Here is a 19162-nt window from a genome sequence, read left to right on the forward strand (position 1 = left end):
TACTTCCTCCATAGCCAGGTGGGCAGGAGCAGCAGTGCATAGCACACGCTTCTTGATTAGACTGGGGTTTGAGCTCGAGACCACCAAATATGGAGGATGCGGAAAGGTCAGGGAATGACCACCGTATATCCCCGGAGCAATATGGCCTTAGTTGCATTGCTAATGCTCCTAAAAACCAAATAACAACAACGTGTACTTCCTAATTTTTTCCTCATGGGTTTTCTGGACATTGCTAGGGTTGGGCACTGCTATGTCAATCAGGTAGGTATCCTTTTCCATCTTGTCCACAAGGGTTATGTCCGGTCTGTTGTGCGGGATGGTCTTATCCGTTATTATGGCGCGGTCCCAGTACAGCTTGTGGGCTCAGGTCTCTAGTACTGCCTGAGGTTCGTATTTGTAGTATGGTACGCTTTCTTTGATCAATTGGTATTTCCTGGCTAGCTTCTGATGTAGCTTCAGTCTGGGTGATCACCTTGCAACCTGCGGTGATGTGTTCATATCTAGGAAATAAACTCATACACCGACCATTGAATAAAATTTTACTGTAACTAAAATTTTACAAATAGTATGAAAATAAATTATTTACAATAAACTAAAAATTGTATACTGCGGAATACTAAAAAACTGTAATAAAAGATCGTTTACAATAAAATGAGCTAAAATATAAAATTAAAAGCGCTAAAAACCTGGAGCTTTCGAGAGCGTCAGCTCTCTTCTTCAACAGTAAAATGACTTCCTGCAACATCTCCTTAAATAGCAGGTTCACGGTACCTCCACACGTGGTATTTCTCCACGTGGTTTAATTGGCACATGATCAGAACCGGAAGCGGAAATGTCTCGGGTACGTGGCAAAGAAAATCATTCATCCGAATTTAATACAATTGTTTCAAAAATAGGATGAATACGCATGCCTTTATCTCTATTCATGGTATTCTTACTGGATGAACCAATCCGTAAACCCTCAAGCCATTTGCGCTCCCAGTATCCGTGTGCACGATCCAAAATAATAGCGTCCTCCGGGGAGATTTGATGCTGCTTCTCCCAAAAATGTTCGGCCACGACAGATTTATTGTAATCAGCGGTTCTTATGGCATTTAAATGTTCCCCCAGACGATCCCTAAGCCATCATTTTGTTTCCCCCACATAACACTCCCCACAATCCGGGCATTCTATTCTATAAATAACTCTTCTAATGAGATCTTTTGGTATACGGTCTTTGACCTGAGACACAGCTGTGCACAGCCTCTGCCCAGGAAGCTGTACACAGCATGTCTTATAACCCCGTAAAATTCTTGCCAGATGCTCAGTAAGGCCCGGATAGTAGGGGATGTATGCGGTGGCTACCGGGACGAACGACTCCCTACGCTCGGACACCCCTCTACTGTATCTATCCAGGATCCTCTGGGGGTATCCGCACTTTCTAAGTTCTGCCGTGACGCAATTAATTTCTTTCTCTTTATCCTCAGAAGTGGTACAGTGTGATCGTACTCTGTCAAATAAAGCTTTTGCTACATTATTCTTGTATTGTCCAGCTTGTGCTGAATTATAGTGGGTGTATTGACCTCTACACATGGGTTTTTTAAAAACTGACGTCTTAAGCCTAGAACCCACCCTAGAGACCAATACATCCAAAAACGACAGAGTACCGCCCGTTTCCACCTCTGAGGTGAATTGTATAAATTGGGAGAAGCTATTAAGCCAGCAAACGGCATCATCCTCCCTCCCCTTCTGGACCAGGGCAAAGGTATCATCAACGTATCTTCTCCAATTCCTGATAGCAAACGAACACCCACTAAAAACCCTACTTTCCAACTCCTCCATGGCCAAGTTGGCCACAGTGGCACTAATGGGTGAACCCATGGCCGTACCGCGAACCTGCTTATACATAGTTCCTTGAAATAACATGGTAGTGCTAGCTAGACATAATTCTACCCTGGTACAAATATCTTCCACAGCGAGCAGTGATCTATCACCAAGTGAGGCATCCCTGGTCAATGCCATTTTTACACAGTATACTGCATGATTAATGGAATACATGTAAATAAAGATACAACATCAAAAGAAATCATGCTCTCATCATCATTTATAGACAAATTCCCCACAAAATTCACAAACTCTCTACTGTCTTTAACAACATACTCGGACTGCCCCACTACGGGTGCAATTAATTTGGCCAAGTACCCTGATAGCACATAGGAAGGACTCCCTATAAATGAAACTATAGGTCTCAAGGGTACTTCTGCCTTATGAATTTTTGGCAGTCCATAGAATCGCGGGAGTTGACTACCTGTAGTGTGTAATGACCAGTAACTCTCCTTGGAAATCTTCTCTGTGTTCAACCAGGATTGTACCAATTTATTGACTCGCCGTTCCAGACCCACCAATGGGTTCCTCTGGATCACCTTATAAGTGTTATTATCTTGCAGAAGTTCCAATGCCGTCTTATTATAATCTTCTGTATTTAAGACCACCATTGATCTCCCTTTGTCTGCTGGTAAAACAACTATTCCTTTGCCTCTTCTCGATTCTTCTAGTGCTCTCTTTTGCCTAAGGCTGAGATTCGGGGATGCCTTCCTCACCTGACTCAACACTGCAGCAGACTTCACACGGATTTCATTAGCTAAAGGCTCAGGAAACTTAATAATGGCCTGTTCAATACCCATTGCTATCTCTGCAATGGGGGTTTCGAAGGAACCAACGTGAACTTAGGGCCTAAACTAAGGACTGCCTGCTGCTCTTTCGTGAGCTGTCTATTACTCAAATTATGTATAAAATGGGTGCTCCTATCATATCGCTGTACCACATTTTCACTCACCAACCTATTGAACTTCATAATTTGTCTTTGCCTATATGACTCTGCTACCCTAGCAACTTTATCCAAGACTAACCTTCTGATAAGAACCAGGTGTCTAGAAGAAACATTACTACCAATATTACCTAAATACATGCCAATTTGTCGTCTAGTAAATCTGGGATCTTCATGCAGCTTACGAATCCAAACATTCACAATACTCTTCTGAAAACGCACAGTGGCCTGTACTAATTGAACATCCTGGAAGGGTATTTTGGTTGAACATGGAGAAGATTTCCAAGGAGAGTTACTGGTCATTACACACTACAGGTAGTCAACTCCCACGATTCTATGGACTGCCAAAAATTCATAAGGCAGATGTACCCTTGAGACCTATAGTTTCATTTATAGGGAGTCCTTCCTATGTGCTATCAGGGTACTTGGCCAAATTAATTGCACCCATAGTGGGGCAGTCCGAGTATGTTGTTAAAGACAGTAGAGAGTTTGTGAATTTTGTGGGGAATTTGACTATAAATGATGATGAGAGCATGATTTCTTTTGATGTTGTATCTTTATTTACATGTATTCCTATTAATCATGCAGTATACTGTGTAAAAATGGCATTGACAAGGGATGCCTCACTTGGTAATAGATCACTGCTCGGTGTGGAAGATATTTGTACCAGGGTAGAATTATGTCTAGCTAGCACTACCATGTTATTTCAAGGAACTATGTATAAGCAGGTTCGCGGTACGGCCATGGGTTCACCCATGAGTGCCACCGTGGCCAACTTGGCCATGGAGGAGTTGGAAAGTAGGGTTTTTAGTGGGTGTTCGTTTCCTATCAGGAATTGGAGAAGATATGTTGATGATACCTTTGCCCTGGTCCAGAAGGGGAGGGAGGATGATGCCGTTTGCTGGCTTAATAGCTTCTCCCAATTTATACAATTCACCTCAGAGGTGGAAACGGGCGGTACTCTGTCGTTTTTGGATATATTGGTCTCTAGGGTGGGTTCTAGGCTTAAGACGTCAGTTTTTAAAAAACCCATGTATAGAGGTCAATACACCCACTATAATTCAGCACAAGCTGGACAATACAAGAATAGTGTAGCAAAAGCTTTATTTGACAGAGTAAGATCACACTGTACCACTTCTGAGGATAAAGAGAAAGAAATTAATTGCATCACGGCAGAACTTAGAAAGTGCGGATACCCCCAGAGGATCCTGGATAGATATAGTAGAGGGGTGTCCGAGCGTAGGGAGTCATTCGTCCCGGTAGTCACCGCATACATCCCCTACTATCCGGGCCTTACTGAGCATCTGGCAAGAATTTTATGGGGTTATAAGACACGCTGTGTACAGCTTCCTGGGCGGAGGCTGTGCACAGCTGTGTCTCAGGTCAAAGACCGTATACCAAAAGATCTCAGTAGCGGAGTTATTTATAGAATAGAATGCCCGGGTTGTGGGGAGTGTTATGTGGGGGGGGGGAAACAAAATGACGGCTTAGGGATCGTCTGGGGGAACATTTAAATGCCATAAGAACCGCTGATTACAATAAATCTGCCGTGGCCGAACATTTTTGGGAGAAGCAGCATCAAATCTCCCCGGAGGACGCTATTATTTTGGATCGTGCACACGTATACTGGGAGCGCAAATGGCTCGAGGGTTTATGGATTGGTTCATCCAGTAAGAATACCATGAATAGAGATAGAGGCATGCTTATTCATCCTGTTTTTGAAACAATTGTATTAAATTCGGATGAACGATTTTCTTTGCCACATACCCGAGACATTTCTGCTTCCTGTTCTGATCATGTGCCGATTGAACCATGTGGAGAAATACCACGTGTGGAGGTACTGTGAACCTGCTATTTAAGGAGATGTTGCAGGAAGTCATTTTACTGTTGAAGAAGAGAGCTGATGCTCTCGAAAGCTCCAGGTTTTTAGCGCTTTTAATTTTATATTTTAACTCATTTTATTGTAAACGATCTTTTATTGCAGTTTTTTAGTATTCCGCAGTATACAATTTTTAGTTTATTGTAAATAATTTATTTTCACACTATTTGTAAAATTTTAGTTACAGTAAAATTTTATTCAATGGTCGGTGTATGAGTTTATTTCCTCGATATGAGTTTTTCCGACCTCAGAGGCCTCTTTCAGGATATGGTGATGTGTTCAATCATTTCTGAGGCCAGGTGGCATCTTCGACATGTGTCATCTGACATTCCCTGCTCCTTTGCAATGTATTTTCTATAGTTTCTGGTGTTGATTACTTGGTCTTGGATGGCCAGCATGAATCCTTCAGTCTCGGGGAAGACCATCCCGCTTGTGAGCTATGCATTGGAAGCAATGTTATCGATATGATCTTGATGGAGGTCACTGTAGGGTTTTTTTTTTTTTTTTTTTTGGTAGTTGTTGGCGCATCGGCTTCTGTGGCCATAGTGCACCTCCCAAGGTTTTTGCAGTACTTTGATCCAAACCCGAGGCAGGATTCGAACCCGCGACCTTTGGGTTGCCAGGCAGGCACTTTACCCACCTGGCTAGCCCGGTCATTGTAGTGTCTGCCGTGGAGTGTCTTCTTTTCCCATCTTTCTAACTTCATTTCTTGTGCTGTCTGGGTGGGTGGGTGTTCCTCGCTTAGGTTGAGTGGGGTGTACCACTTATTGTTTGTTTGTTATTTGGTTTATAGGAGCATTAGCAACTAAGGCCATATTGATCCGGGATATGCGGTTGTCATTCCCTGACCTTTCTGCATCCTCCGTATTTGGTGGTGATGGGCTCGAACCCCGGTCTAATCAAGAAGCATGTGCTACGCACTGCTGCTCCTTCCCACTTGGCTACGGAGGCACCTTACCACTTATCTGTCTTCCTTATGGCCTAGTGGAGTAGTGCTGTGTTATTCTCAAAGTAATCCTTCAGATTAACTGTCACTGTTTTCTGCTGCTCTATCAGGTCTATCAGGCCCCTTCCTCCCTCTTTCCGAGCTATTGTTAGTCTCTTCACTGCTGACTTCGGGTGGTGTTGGTGACTCTTGGTCATCATTGTCCTTCTCTTTCACATGATATCTTCTAGCTCGGTGTTAGTCCAATCTATGACCCCGAAGGTGTATGTTAGTACTGGAGCTGCATAGGTGTTTATGGCTTTAACTGTGTTCCCTCCATTCAATTTTGCCTTCAGCAGGCTTCTGAGTCTCTGATGATATTTTTTGGTCAGGCACATCTCGATTTCCTTGTGCTCTAACTGCTGAGCCTGCATCATCCCTAGGTATTTGTAGGTCTTTCCTTCTGTTATAGCTTGTTCCTCCACTTGCATCCTTTCTGCTCTTCAGCTTTTGTGTTCTGACTCTCTAAGTGGTCTGATATCTTCTTGGTTATGCAGCTGGTCAGGATCTTGCATCATTGGGAGGCAGGTGATTGGCCTGTATTTTGTTGGGTTTCTTGTACCTTCGTCTTTAGGCTTCAGATATGTGACTCCTTCAGTGAGAAACTTTGAGATTGTTTCCAGGTGCCTTACATTCTATTATTTATTATTATTATTATTATTATTATTATTATTATGTCTAAGGTGGCACCTAGACTTCCGTCTATCTCCACCTGATAAAGTTGACTTTGTGCAGAACTTCTGCAAAATAGACCTGTATGGAAGGTCTCTTCGCCATCAGGGAGAAGCTGTCACCTGCACAGCCACTCCCCGTTGGCGAAGAGACCCTAATGGCTGCCCATATTCACTTGGTGCTGGGCCTGGTCTTCTATTTTAAGTGCCTCATGCACAAAAATCCCGCACCCACCGGAAGTAGTGCTATACCGGTGGCTGCCAGCAATCCCACTCCCAGGCTGCCCACACCTGAGAGCCAGCAAAAAAAAAAAATAAATAAATAAATAAATAAAATACATATATACACACACATAATATAAACAAACTAAAAGGGAAAAAAAAAAAAAAAACACAAATAATCAAAATGTATATAACCAAATCTTAATTAGTAATCATTAGATTATTCCAGTGTCTTCTCCGTTGAAAAACAGTTAAACAGAACTCTTGCAGTGCTTGAAATTTATCCTGATTAGCAAAATAAGGTCACTTTCACAGCCTCTAACTAAATTACCAATCTTCACTTTTAGCCTTTCTCTATGTTCAACATACAAACTACAACTACAATCATATAATAAATGACTCCAAGTCTCAGGTTGACCGCAAGTGCATAAAGGAGAGCTGACTAGACCAAAGTAATGTAGTTTAAAATTTAATGAGCCATGGCCAGTTAAAATAAACGATGTTACCATAGAAGGAAAAAACCATTTGTTGTTACTATCATAAGTAAATTTAACTGTTGGAATAAACAATCTAGTCACCTCCCCAGTTGCACTAAGATCCCATCTCTGTTGCCACATACCAATCAACTGTGTTAGAACATTTTTCTTAGCTTTAGCTATCTCGATAGTGACATCAGATGTAATATTCATGAAAGAAACCACTATGCCTTTTTTTAAGTAATAACAAAGGGCCCAATACACAATGTACAAGTCTAGAGGCAAATGCCCGGCCAAAATCTGCATAGCATTCGTTGAGACTGTTCTGCACAAATTAGAAATAACATAGAGCATTGAGCGCTGAATCGATAACAATTTCTGTTTAAATTTAACGTTAATAACTCTGAAGTACCACACTGATGCTCCGTACGCAACTATGGGTAAGAAGACTGCCTTGTAGTATAAATTTAAAACTTTCCTTTTCAACCCCCAATCTGACCGTGTTAATCGAATTATTGCTGCACTAAATTTTTTAATTTAGTGCAGCAAAGTGGAACTTAAGTACTAAGTTCCAAAAAAGTGGGCCCAATACAGACCCCTGAGGACACCCTCTCGAAAGATTCCTATTAAACTGTAGATGCTTAGCTTTCAGCATAATTTTCCTACAATACAAATAACTCTGTATCGTCCTATACAATAAGTCTGGACATTGCATACCCCTTAATGCAGACAGAATACTCTCATGCCACACCATGTCAAAAGCTCCAGTAAAATCTATAAAGATGGCTAACACATACTTATCCTCTGCCTGGTTGGTGAAATTCATGAGATCATTAATGGCATCCTCCGTAGAATGCCCTCTCTTGAAACCATACTGATAAGGCAGGGTCAAACCATTTTTATCCATGACTTGGTTCAATCTTAAAAATAACAATCTTTCAAAAACTTTGCCAAGACTGGCCAATAACGAAATTGGTCTATACCCTCTTGGGTCATTTGGTTTTTTACCCGGCTTAACTAACAGCTTGATCAAACCAACTTTCCAGATCCCAGGAAAGGTACCGTGAAGTAAGCATTTATTATACAAGTTTAACACGATGTTAGGATAAAGCTCAATCATTTTAAGAACAGTGATATTCTCTACTAAATCGATTCCTGGGGCTTTGGAAATGTTAATTTTCTTAGAAACGGCTCTCAATTCCTCTAAAGTAAATAAGCTAATATTAACAGACCCAAGGTATGTTACATTAGAGTCCTTGATGCCTTCTTGCTCTGTTGTCTCCCCCCCCTTCTTCCTCATGAGGAAACAACTCCGATGTTATTGCCTGCACTGTTGTAATCCAATCAGTTGTTTCCACTCCATTGACGATTACGGTATTCATTATCTCTCCAGGTCTTACTTTATTCATACTTAGTTTATAAATTAATCCCCGAGGATCTGTATTGCCCACACTAGTAACTAGATTTCTCCAAGCCTTTAATTTACTCTCATAAATAGCCCTATAATAAATTTTCTTTTTATTCCTATAACATGCATGATAAAACTGAGCCTCATTCAGCCCCCACCGCCTATACCTCTGATATGCCTTCCTACATAAAAATACTTCTTTCCTTAACCTGGATAATTCCGCATTCCACCAATTAACAACGCGCCTCTTAACTTGTTGTCTTCTTGAGGCACAACTGAGGGCTCTAAGCAATGAAGACTGAACGAAAGCAGCATACTCACAAGCATTTAAAAATTCAAATTAACCATATTGTCTCCTGAAAAATCTAAAGCCACTGACCTTGCAAAACTAGACCAGTTAATCTTCTTATAAGTAAATCTATTTAATTCAAAATTATCAAAATCTAAAGAAGTATTTAAATCAGCCAAATTAATATGAAAAACCAAAGATCTATGATCACTATTCGTATATAGATCTGAATATGTGATTCGTATAAGGAATCACATATTCAGATATGTGACTCCTTCAGTGAGAAACTTTGAGATTGTTTCCAGGTGCCTTACATTCGAGTGAACTGCACTGCTAGGTGCTTGTTTGTGCAGGTGAGCATCTTGTACCAGTAGTTGTGGATGTTATCAATTCTTGGAGTTCGCCAGTTGTGGGTGTTCCTGATTGACTGTTTTAATTCTTTTTCTCGAATCTCCCACCCTCTCATCTCTTGTATGTCCTTAGTTTTCTTTCATTCTACTTCTATCCAGGGTGTTCGCCAATTATGTCTTACTTCACTGCTCCAGATATTTCCCCAGAACTCCACAATCATCTTCTTCACAAGTGATCCATTTCCTGCTTTCTCATCTTCACCTAGTTTCCTATAGAAGGCTTCTTGAGTCCTTATTGAAGATTCAGTTTTTTATTTTCCTCTGAGAGCTCTCTTTGTATCTGTGTAGTCTCTTGCTGAGTGCGAGGAGGTTCTGCTTCAGTGTGTCCAAATATTCTCCGATTCTCTGATTTCTGGTCTCAAGTTTGCTGTGGACGCTGTCTCTCTTGAGGATGCTCTTCACCTTTGCAATCAATTTCTTACTTCTATTACCCTGTTGGTACTGGGTCAACTGACCTATCTTGACTCTTAATTCTTCTATCTTCTGCTGGAGTCTTCTTTCCCAAGCTGGCGGTTCCTTCTGTTTTTGGTTCTTCTGCTGCTGGTCTCTTATTTCTTTTCCATTAATCATAGTAGCTGCTATGGCAGCCCAGTATACGGCTCTGTGGATAGCCTCCAGCGTTGCTCAATGCTGATGGGATTCTGCCTCGCTCAGAATAATCACCTGAGAGGGCATAAATTCAAATTGAGGAAAGACAAATGTAGGATAGATGTGCAGAAATTTGCCTTTAGCCAGCGGGTAGTTGGTTGGTGGAACAGACTTCCATCCCTTGTTGTGGAAGTTGATAGCTTAAATAAATTTAAGGCTCAACTGGACAGGTATTTCGAACGAATGGAGGGGTGAAGTGGAAGTGTTTTTTTTTTTTTTTCTGGCTGATGCTACATAAGCTTGCTTCTTGCATCATATGCCTCTACTAATGCTAATGCTAATATGGTAAACGTTAAAAATACTTTTCCCTTTACAGCAACCAAAAATCCGACTGTTCTCTACCGCCACTAGAGTGCCCTGAAAACAATAGGGTTTATCTCTATTGTCTACATCCCTTATTATCTGGGCACATTCGAGTATCTCACTAGAATTTTATGCTCTTACTCTATATGGTGTGTGTGCAATTCCTGGGTAGGAAATTGCATTTCATTATTTCCAGAGTGAAAACACCTATTCCTCTTTTTTTTATGGAACGGTTCCATTTACTGCACTATGTATCCGAATTGTTTGATACATAGTGCAAACAAGGTGAAGGTATCCATTGCTGCCTTTGTAAACATGGGACCTTTACACCTCATGCTGTCGACAGAGGACGACCAAGATCTACAACTCCTGAAGTAGAGGAGGAGATTTTGGATGTTGTCCTCTGTCAGCAGCATGAGGTGTAAAGGTCCCATGTTCACAAAAGTGGCGATGGATATCTTCAAACGTTTTCCTGTCTGGATATCTTCGTTCTGGGAAACTTTCGTGGTACAAATGACAAGCCTCCAGAGCATTGCCATCCTTGCTCCTGATTTGAGTACATGGTCAGAATGGAAACCACCAGATTCTGTCACTACCTTGTGATGAAGGAAATCATCACAAGGTAGTGACAGAATCTGGTGCTTATCCTGTGGGAGATAAGACATTCCGGTTAACTCAGGAACCAAGCATTTCTGGACCTATGTTGATATAAAATATTTTTATTGTCTACATATGAGGAACTCATTCCTGAAGTTATGCCATGTATTTTTGAGACATCCTGTATACATACAAACAAATAATAATTTAAAACAAATTAATTCTTCTCCGTAGAGGAGCAAAGTAGGTTTCAATGGAGATTCCATCCTGAAGGAGATAATCAGGAAACGTTTACAGTTGTATGTGGTGGTATTTAGATCCTGTACCCAATGTACATATATATGTTGTTGTTATTTAGCTTAACGACACAAGGGCTACTGAGGCCAAATTGTGTCTGTTCATAGTTTATTTAGTCGAAATATAGCACTGTTGGTGTTAAATTAAATACTCCTATATAGTCCAATACGTTTTAAAAATATTACAAGTTCATTTATGTTTGCTTCATTTCCCAGGATATGAGTTAAATCATGTGAGAGGTTCAACCTAGAGACTGACTGAAAAGTGTTTGACCGTATGGTTGAATATAGGGGACAATCGAAGAGGAAATGCCTAACAGTAAGTTGACTGTCACAGGATGAACACTGGGGTGGATCTTCTCCCAGTAGCAGGAACAGATGAGTATGATGAGTGTGTCCAATTCTGAGTCTTGCCAGTACTACTTCCTCTCGTCTGTTTTGTCGAAAGCCTGAGAGCCACAGCTTTGGTTCTTGCTTTATCTGGTAAAGTTTATTGTTGGTGTTACTTTTCCAGATCTGTGACCAATTGCCATAACTTGCTTTGCGAATAACAGGCTTATAATCAGTGTAAGGAACCTGAAGATGTTCTGGGCCAGCTGGATGAGGATTTTTAGCTGCAAGATCCGCACTTTCATTTCCCGGAATACCAGAATGGCCAGGGATCCAGCAAAAACTGATTGATTGATTAGACACACTGCAGGAAAATAGCTGAGAATGAATGTGTTTCAAGGTAGGATGAGAAGATGAAAAATTCTTCCTTATGGCAGAAACAGCACTGAGCGAGTCAGTGTAAATTATGACAGGTGAGATGGAAAGTTCAATAATTTTACTGAGTGCTAATTTGATGGCATATAATTCGGCTGTGAAGACGCTGCAGACTAATGGTAGTGAAGCTGTAACCGTTAGAGAAGGAAAAACTGCAGCTGCACCAACCGCAGTAGCTGTTTTGGATCCGTCAGTATAGACTTTACAGGCATGGGAGTTCAGAGTAGTGTGAGCTAAGTGCAACTGCCTGATATTAAAGGAAGGTACAGTATTCTTTCCCCACTCCAAAAAATGTGTATCGTGGGAGGAAGAAACGTATGTCCAAGGTGGAACAGGAGCAGTTGTGTTCTGAAAAATATCGCTTAAATTGATATTCCAACTCTGAGAAAGCTCTTTAATCCTTAGTGAAGCAGGTCTGTTTTCATTTGGCTTGCTGTCATATATCAAATCCCACCGAGTATTATAAAGATACTCCCAACTGGGGTGAGATGGAAGACTCTGGATCTTAGCAGCATAGTGGAGCAATAATGATTTCCTACGAAGATGTAATGGAGGATCGTGTGCTTCGATATAGAGACTCTGGATTGGAGAAGTCTTAAAAGCGCCCAACGCAGTCCTGAGAGCACTGTGCTGGACAATATTTAGACGTTGTAAAGTAGTGCTCCTGGCAGAGTCATACACCGGACAACAATAATCTAGCCGTGACCGGATTAAAGTTCTATAAAGGTGCAATAGTGTATACCGATCAGCGCCCCATGACATAGCCGAGACTGATCGCAGTATATTCAGATGCTTTAGACATGTATTTCTTAAATGAGAGATGTGAGCTTGAAAATTCAGCTTGCTATCTAATATCACTCCAAGGAATTTAATGGTACTTACAAGCGGGATTGGAATATTGTTTATTTGTAATTCCGGATCGGGATGGAGAGTTCGTTTCTTGCAAAAGTGGGTGAGAGTGCATTTCTTTTCTGATAGTTTGTAGCCATTCCGTGAAGTCCACGATTGTATTTTGGTAATAGCAAGTTGGAGCTGCCGTTCGATGGTGTTCATACTTTGAGATCGACAAGAAATTGTAAGGTCATCTGCGTACATGTAAGTTTCAACAGTTTTTGGGATGTCTCGTGTTATGCTGCTAACTCGGATTGAAAATAGTGTTGGACTAAGTATCGATCCCTGCGGGACTCCTTCTTCCTGAATGTGAAATGCAGAGAGTACATTTTTATATCGGACCTGAAAAGAACGCAATTGCAGAAAATTTTGAATTATTTTCGGCAAATGGCCCCTAAGCCCCAAGTGGTAAAGGTCCATAATAATCCCATGACGCCATGTAGTGTCAAATGCCTTTTCAAGATCTAGGTTGACCATGACAAGATGTTGTTTCATGACAAAGGCATTGCGGATATGAGATTCGGCTTTGATAAGCACGTCCAGCGTTGATCTATTCTTCCGAAAGCCATACTGATGATCTGGAAGGAGATTTTGTGCCTCCAGGATGTAAGTAAGCCTAGTGTGAACCATTCTTTCGAAAACTTTACCCAGGCAGCTCGTAAGAGATATTGGCCTATAGTTTTCAACACAGGAATGATCTTTTCCTGGTTTTGGTAAAGCAATAATGAAAGAATGACGCCAGGAGGAAGGATAGGCATTTTCGGAGAATATCCGATTATAAAAGATTAACATGGTACTCAAATCTTCTTGAATTAAATGTTTCAGCATAACATAATGAACTCCATCTGGGCCTGCAGCACTGTTTGAAGATCTGTTTAACGATTCTTGAAGTTCTATGAATTTAAAGGGTTGGTTGTACGGGAAAGAACGGTTCGTGAAAAAGTTGATTTTATATCGTTCTGCACTAGTTTTTATGTTCTGAAATGTGGACCCATAGGAGGCAGAAGCAGAGATTGTAGCAAATGATTCAGCAAGTGCATTAGCAACTTCTTCAGCTGTAGATAGGTCTTTCCCTTTCCAATGAAGTATTGGAGAGGGCATACGAGCGAATTTCCCATTTAGTGCCTGTATTTTTTTCCAAATGAGGCGTGTGTCGGTGTCTTTTGTGATTGTTGAGGCAAAAGCGATCCACGAGTCTCGTTTCGCTTTCCGTCTAATCTGCCTTGCTTTTGCTTTAAACCTTTTATAAGCAATGAGGTTATTAGTGGTGGGATTCTTACGGAAATTATTCCAAGCTCGGTTTTTTTCCTGTTTGGCAGTGAAGCAATCTGCATTCCACCAGTGATTTCGGTGATTGTGATATGTCTTGGATTTTGGAATGTAAGTATTTGCTGCAGTCAGAATCTGATTGGTGATGTAAGTATTTACATCATCAATAGGTTCTTTTTTAACGTAAGATCTGTCTAGAAGTATTTGAGCAGAATAGCCATCCCAGTTCGCCTTTTTAAACTTCCAAGAGGATCGTTTATCAGGATTTGGTGTTACTCCTGTTTGTAAGGAGCAAATGATCGGAAAGTGGTCACTGCTAAAAGGATCAGTTAATACAGACCATGTCATGATTGGAAAGATGGAAGGTGAGCAAACTGACAAGTCAATTTGAGAAGTAGATCCTGTAGGTAGGTGGATGTAGGTAGGAGATCCAGAGTTTAATAAATTTAGGTCATTATTATATATAAATTCCTCGATCAACTTGCCTCTTCTGTCCATTGTAGCTGATCCCCACAATGGATGGTGGCCATTAAAGTCACCGAAAAGACAAATTGGAATTGGAAGTTGTGCGATGAGGTTGTCAAGTTCTGATTGGGCCAGTGATAGAGATGGTGGAATGTAAATCGAAACAATGGTAACTGAAATACCAACTGCAATCCGAGCTGCCACAGCTTCTAGGCTGGTTCTTAATTGGATCGGTCTGGACGGTATGTTAGTATTTACAAGAATGGCTACTCCTCCACGGGCAGGAGACTCTGGGCTTCTGTCTCGTCTGTATATCATAAAATTTGAGAATTTCGGCGAAACTTGGGGTGACAAGAATGTTTCCTGTAGGCATATACCTATGGGGTTAAACTGAGAGATTAAATCTCTTATGTCATCCGAATGGCTGCTTAGTCCTCTACAATTCCACTGTATGATGTTAGGCATTATTTTGGTTTGGCTGAAGATGATTCATCTGACTGTTTTTTATGTGCAGGGCATTTTTTTTCGGTCTTTTTTTGGGAATAATGGACGTCCAGTATCCATAGTGTCATTGGCATGGAGTTCTAGAATAGGGTCTTCATCATTTTGGTGTACATCCACTTCCATAGTGTTGGTTGTTGGATCAGTTTCCTTAGATTCTTTATTGGGTTTCAATCTTTCCGCATCATTTGAGACTGTCACAGTAGCAGTTGGGATACTAATTGGGGTGTTGGTGGCATGGCTGGTTTTAGTTTTAGAATTTTCTTTTCCAGTGGTTGATAAGGTTGTTTTAACCCAATTAGCTAGCGAGACGTTGGGCGGTATTGAGACATCTGTTTGAATTGCAGTTGTTTGAAAACTGCGGGTTCGAGAGGCATATGATGGACTTGGCATGGTCAACATTATTTGTCTGCGTGCCTCAGGATATGGGACTTTATGTTCTACTTTGTATTTTTGGATTGTCCTACCTGTTTTCCACATCTCACATGATTTAGAAAAGGCGGGGTGATTGCCTTTGCAGTTGGGGCAAATGGGAACTGCGGCTGGACAATCTGCCTGTGTATGATCTTTAGCTCCACAAATAGGACAGATGGCGTCACCTCTGCATGCCTGCTGTGAATGGCCATATTTCTGGCATTTGAAACAGCGAAGAGGATTTGGGATGTATGGACGAATTCGACAATTTAAATATCCAGCTTTTACTGAAGATGGCAAATCAGGAGTACTAAAAGTTAAAATGATGGAACGAGTTGGAATGAGATTTCCATCTTTTTTGGTCATAATTCTTTTAGCAGCGATTACCTTTTGATGGCTAAGTTCTTGGACTAATTCCTCCTCAGACACTGTAATTAAGTCCCATTCTGTGATGACTCCTTTAGATGAATTTAAGGTATTGTGAGGAGTGACAGACACTGGTAATCCACCAAATGTAGTTGTTTTTAATAGCCACTCAGAATGTTTGGATGTGGCTGTTTCAACCAGGAGATCTCCTGATTGTAGTCGCTTCACCATTTTTGGTGACCCTGCAATAGATTCTAGATGTCTTTGAATCATAAATGGTGATAACTTGCCCACGGGCTGCGTGGACAGAGAGTGTATCACAAGAAAATTAGGGATGTCTGGACGCTGTGCTTCAGTTCGAAGCCTTTTTGGTTGATTGTCATTATCATGACAGGATTCTTGTCTTGAGCTTGGAAGCTCTAAGGGTGGAAAATTGTTTGAATCCATGATAGCTCCTTTTCGCCCTGGGGGTTTATCTTTACCACCCAGGTTTCCGGCCCCGCCACGGGGAGGCAGGAGCAGTGCCACGAGGTGACCAAGCGGCTGAGTTAGTAAGTTAGTACTAAGAGAAAAGAACAGAAAGGTGGCTTCCCTTTCTGGGCTTCTGCCTACTTCTTGTAGTGCGAGAGAGCTACTATGCTATAGAAATAAAGAAAACGGTTTTTCAAACTAAAATAGAAACTGTTCGCTCAAATGTTCTCTGTAGAAAAACGCTTTAGAAAACGCACTAGAATCGCTTGGCCACGGAACGCTTGGCACCCGGGGCCGTACATATATACTCAGTACACCATTCACCGATTGCTGATGAAGGGATACCTCACCCTAAAAGCTACTCTGTTTTATTGCCTTTTACTTTATATATTTTATGCTTTTATCCCTATTAATGCTTTAATTTTATATATGTTTTAGTATTTTATTTATGTTTATATCTCTTTTATTTATTTTAGTAATGTTTAACTTAAACCAGTTTGTCGATTGTTACTAGAAATATATAGTGATGCTGCTTTATGCTAGTGTAATGTAGTTGTCTCTCCTCATATCTCTCTAAAAGCCTTCCTTTATCTTTCCTACGTTGTTTTTTTTTTTTTTTTTTTTTTTTTGCATCTTTCCATTGCTTTGGTGGAGTCTACACTGAGCCTGCTGTATATATGTAAGTCTTCTAATATGTCAGTTTTCTGTAGAACAGTGTTTGAAGGTTTTATGTTTTTGTGACATACATACATGTATATTTATTACCTGTGTTGTTGAAGATAACCCCTCCTCTGTTAGCTTCACTTATGTGTTTAGGATAATCATTCTTAATGGCTAAGTGCACTTCACTTTTCTCCAAGTGAGGTTTCCTCATACTCATGATTTACTTGTGTTTCTCTCTCACTCTGTGATAGCAATCTGCTTCTACTGTTTTGGATCCTATCTAGCTGGGTTGAGGTACTGTCTGCCTGTCTATTGACGAGGGTCACTCCAATCGATGCCAGGAGAGCACTTATCAGTTATACCCAGAATGAACTAGAGTACTTTATGATGCACTAATAAATCTTATTAGCATTATTTCATCATAGAAAATGTTAGGAAAAGCATGAAATTGCTGATGAAAAGTAATTTGTACCCAAGTGTGTTCTTAAATTTGAAACCATTTAATTTTTTATGATAGACATTTGGCAGTTAACATTTCATGAAATGGGTTTATTACTCTTTTTTATATTATAGTATTTCATACGTGTTTCCTTTACAATAGTTCATTCTTTAAAAAGTATTGCCTTGTTAGTTCTTTTATGAATGAATTATGATAACATCAATGAAAAATCTAAATAAAATACTGTTGAAAATATCGAGAGCATTGTGGGGAAAGAGTTAAATTTAATAAAACCATTGCTTATAATGTGCTTACATTTTCTGTATCTTCTTTCCTACATAGGAGACTGGGAAAGTGGTGTCCAAAATATGACAACAGGAAGTGACGACACAAGTATCAATTTAAGAGGTTTACGGCCTGCAAGAACTTATTATTGCCGTATAAAAGCTGAAAACAGTGTTGGTTTAGGAGACTCAAGTGAACCAGTTGCCATAACTACTGTTGAAGAAGGTAAATGATGTTTCTTATTGAACATTGCTTGTAAAATTAAGATCAGGTATATATTTCTGGTTCACTGCAGTTATGCATATTGAGATAAAATATGTAACAGCCAAAAACTTTGTTACCTTAATATATATAATTATCATTTAGAATACTAACTGGTTCTCGTTAGATTACTAATGAGAAGCAGTTCAGTACCAATGAATGATATTAAAAAATAATAATGAATTTTATTAAATAAAAATACACAAATAAATATATGGAAACCATTATTTTCTAATTACAATCCACAAATGTAGTGTCTGAGATCTAATATTTCATTAAATATCTATTTTAGTTCTACATCAAAAGGCAAATTGCTAATCCTTGTGGCATATAAATTTTAAATAAATTTTTAATATTATACCTTAAAATTATATTTTAATTATAGTAATATTATTATTATACCACCAACAGATTGTCAGATTTTAAAGGGGGCAAAGAAAATATTATTATTCATGTGGGGACATATGATATTAAACATACATGATCTGACGATTTGTTGGAAAAATACAGGACCATGCTGAGGAAATGTCGCGAGCTAGGCCATAATGTCTATGTGTCTGCAATTCTGCCCAGACACGATAGGAGGGATTATATGTTAAGAGACTTGTGGATTAACTCAAGACTTTAAGGAATCTGCAAGGCTTTAGGGGGTAAATTTCTATCAGCATGGCCCACACTTGTAGGTAGAAGGAATTTGTTTTGTAGAGACGGGATACATTTAAACAAAGGTGATGCAAATATTTTTGCCAGTGTTATTGAGGATACCTTAAAGGTTCAGGGAAACTGCTAATTAGGGGGGATGTGGGTAATACTGACACGCGTTTATCTGATAATATTGGTCAAAGTAACTCTTGCACATACCTTAAGAGTTCTTATCTGTTACCCCAACTGGACGTATCATCTAGATGTTCTGGGGGCAGAAACATTTCACGTGAGCAGGTAGCTAATATCAGGGAAGAGCGCCTAAAAAACTTCAAGGGTTGTGTTAGGGTTGTTAATATACAAGAACAGTAAATCTTAATTGTTTATACAGTAATGTTAGAAGTGTCGTCAATAAAATGAGCGAATTCGAACTGCTGGTTAAAACAAGTAACGCAGACATAATAGGGCTTACAGAGACGTGGTGCCACCCGGAAATTGGGGATGATGAGTTTCAGTACAGCTTGTATAATGTATTTAGGAAGGATAGGTTAGATAGAAGGGGTGGTGGGGTAATGCTTCTTATCAGAAGCAGCCTGAGTGCGATGATAGCTTTCCCGGATTCAGACATTTGAGCCTTGTTGATCAATTCGGCCCTGGAAAGATTGTGCAAGGCTCAAGGGATAGAATTTTTTTCAGCCTGGACTGTACTTGTTAACAGGAGAGACTGCTTCTACAGGGAT

General features: G+C 40.1%; 1 protein-coding gene across 1 annotated transcript in view; it reads left to right on the forward strand.

The window, feature by feature from the left end:
- LOC150080136 (cell adhesion molecule Dscam1-like) overlaps positions 1-19162 on the forward strand; it is a 1047872-nt gene that overhangs the window by 574744 nt on the left and 453966 nt on the right. Inside the window, 1 exon segment of the mRNA XM_090381929.1 lies at positions 17580-17744. Coding sequence (XP_090238055.1) covers positions 17580-17744 — 165 coding nt within the window.

Source organism: Mastigoproctus giganteus, chromosome 9, assembly GCF_048544385.1.
Source record: "Mastigoproctus giganteus isolate SK-2022 chromosome 9, ASM4854438v1, whole genome shotgun sequence".
Taxonomy (NCBI): Eukaryota; Metazoa; Arthropoda; class Arachnida; order Uropygi; family Thelyphonidae; genus Mastigoproctus; species Mastigoproctus giganteus.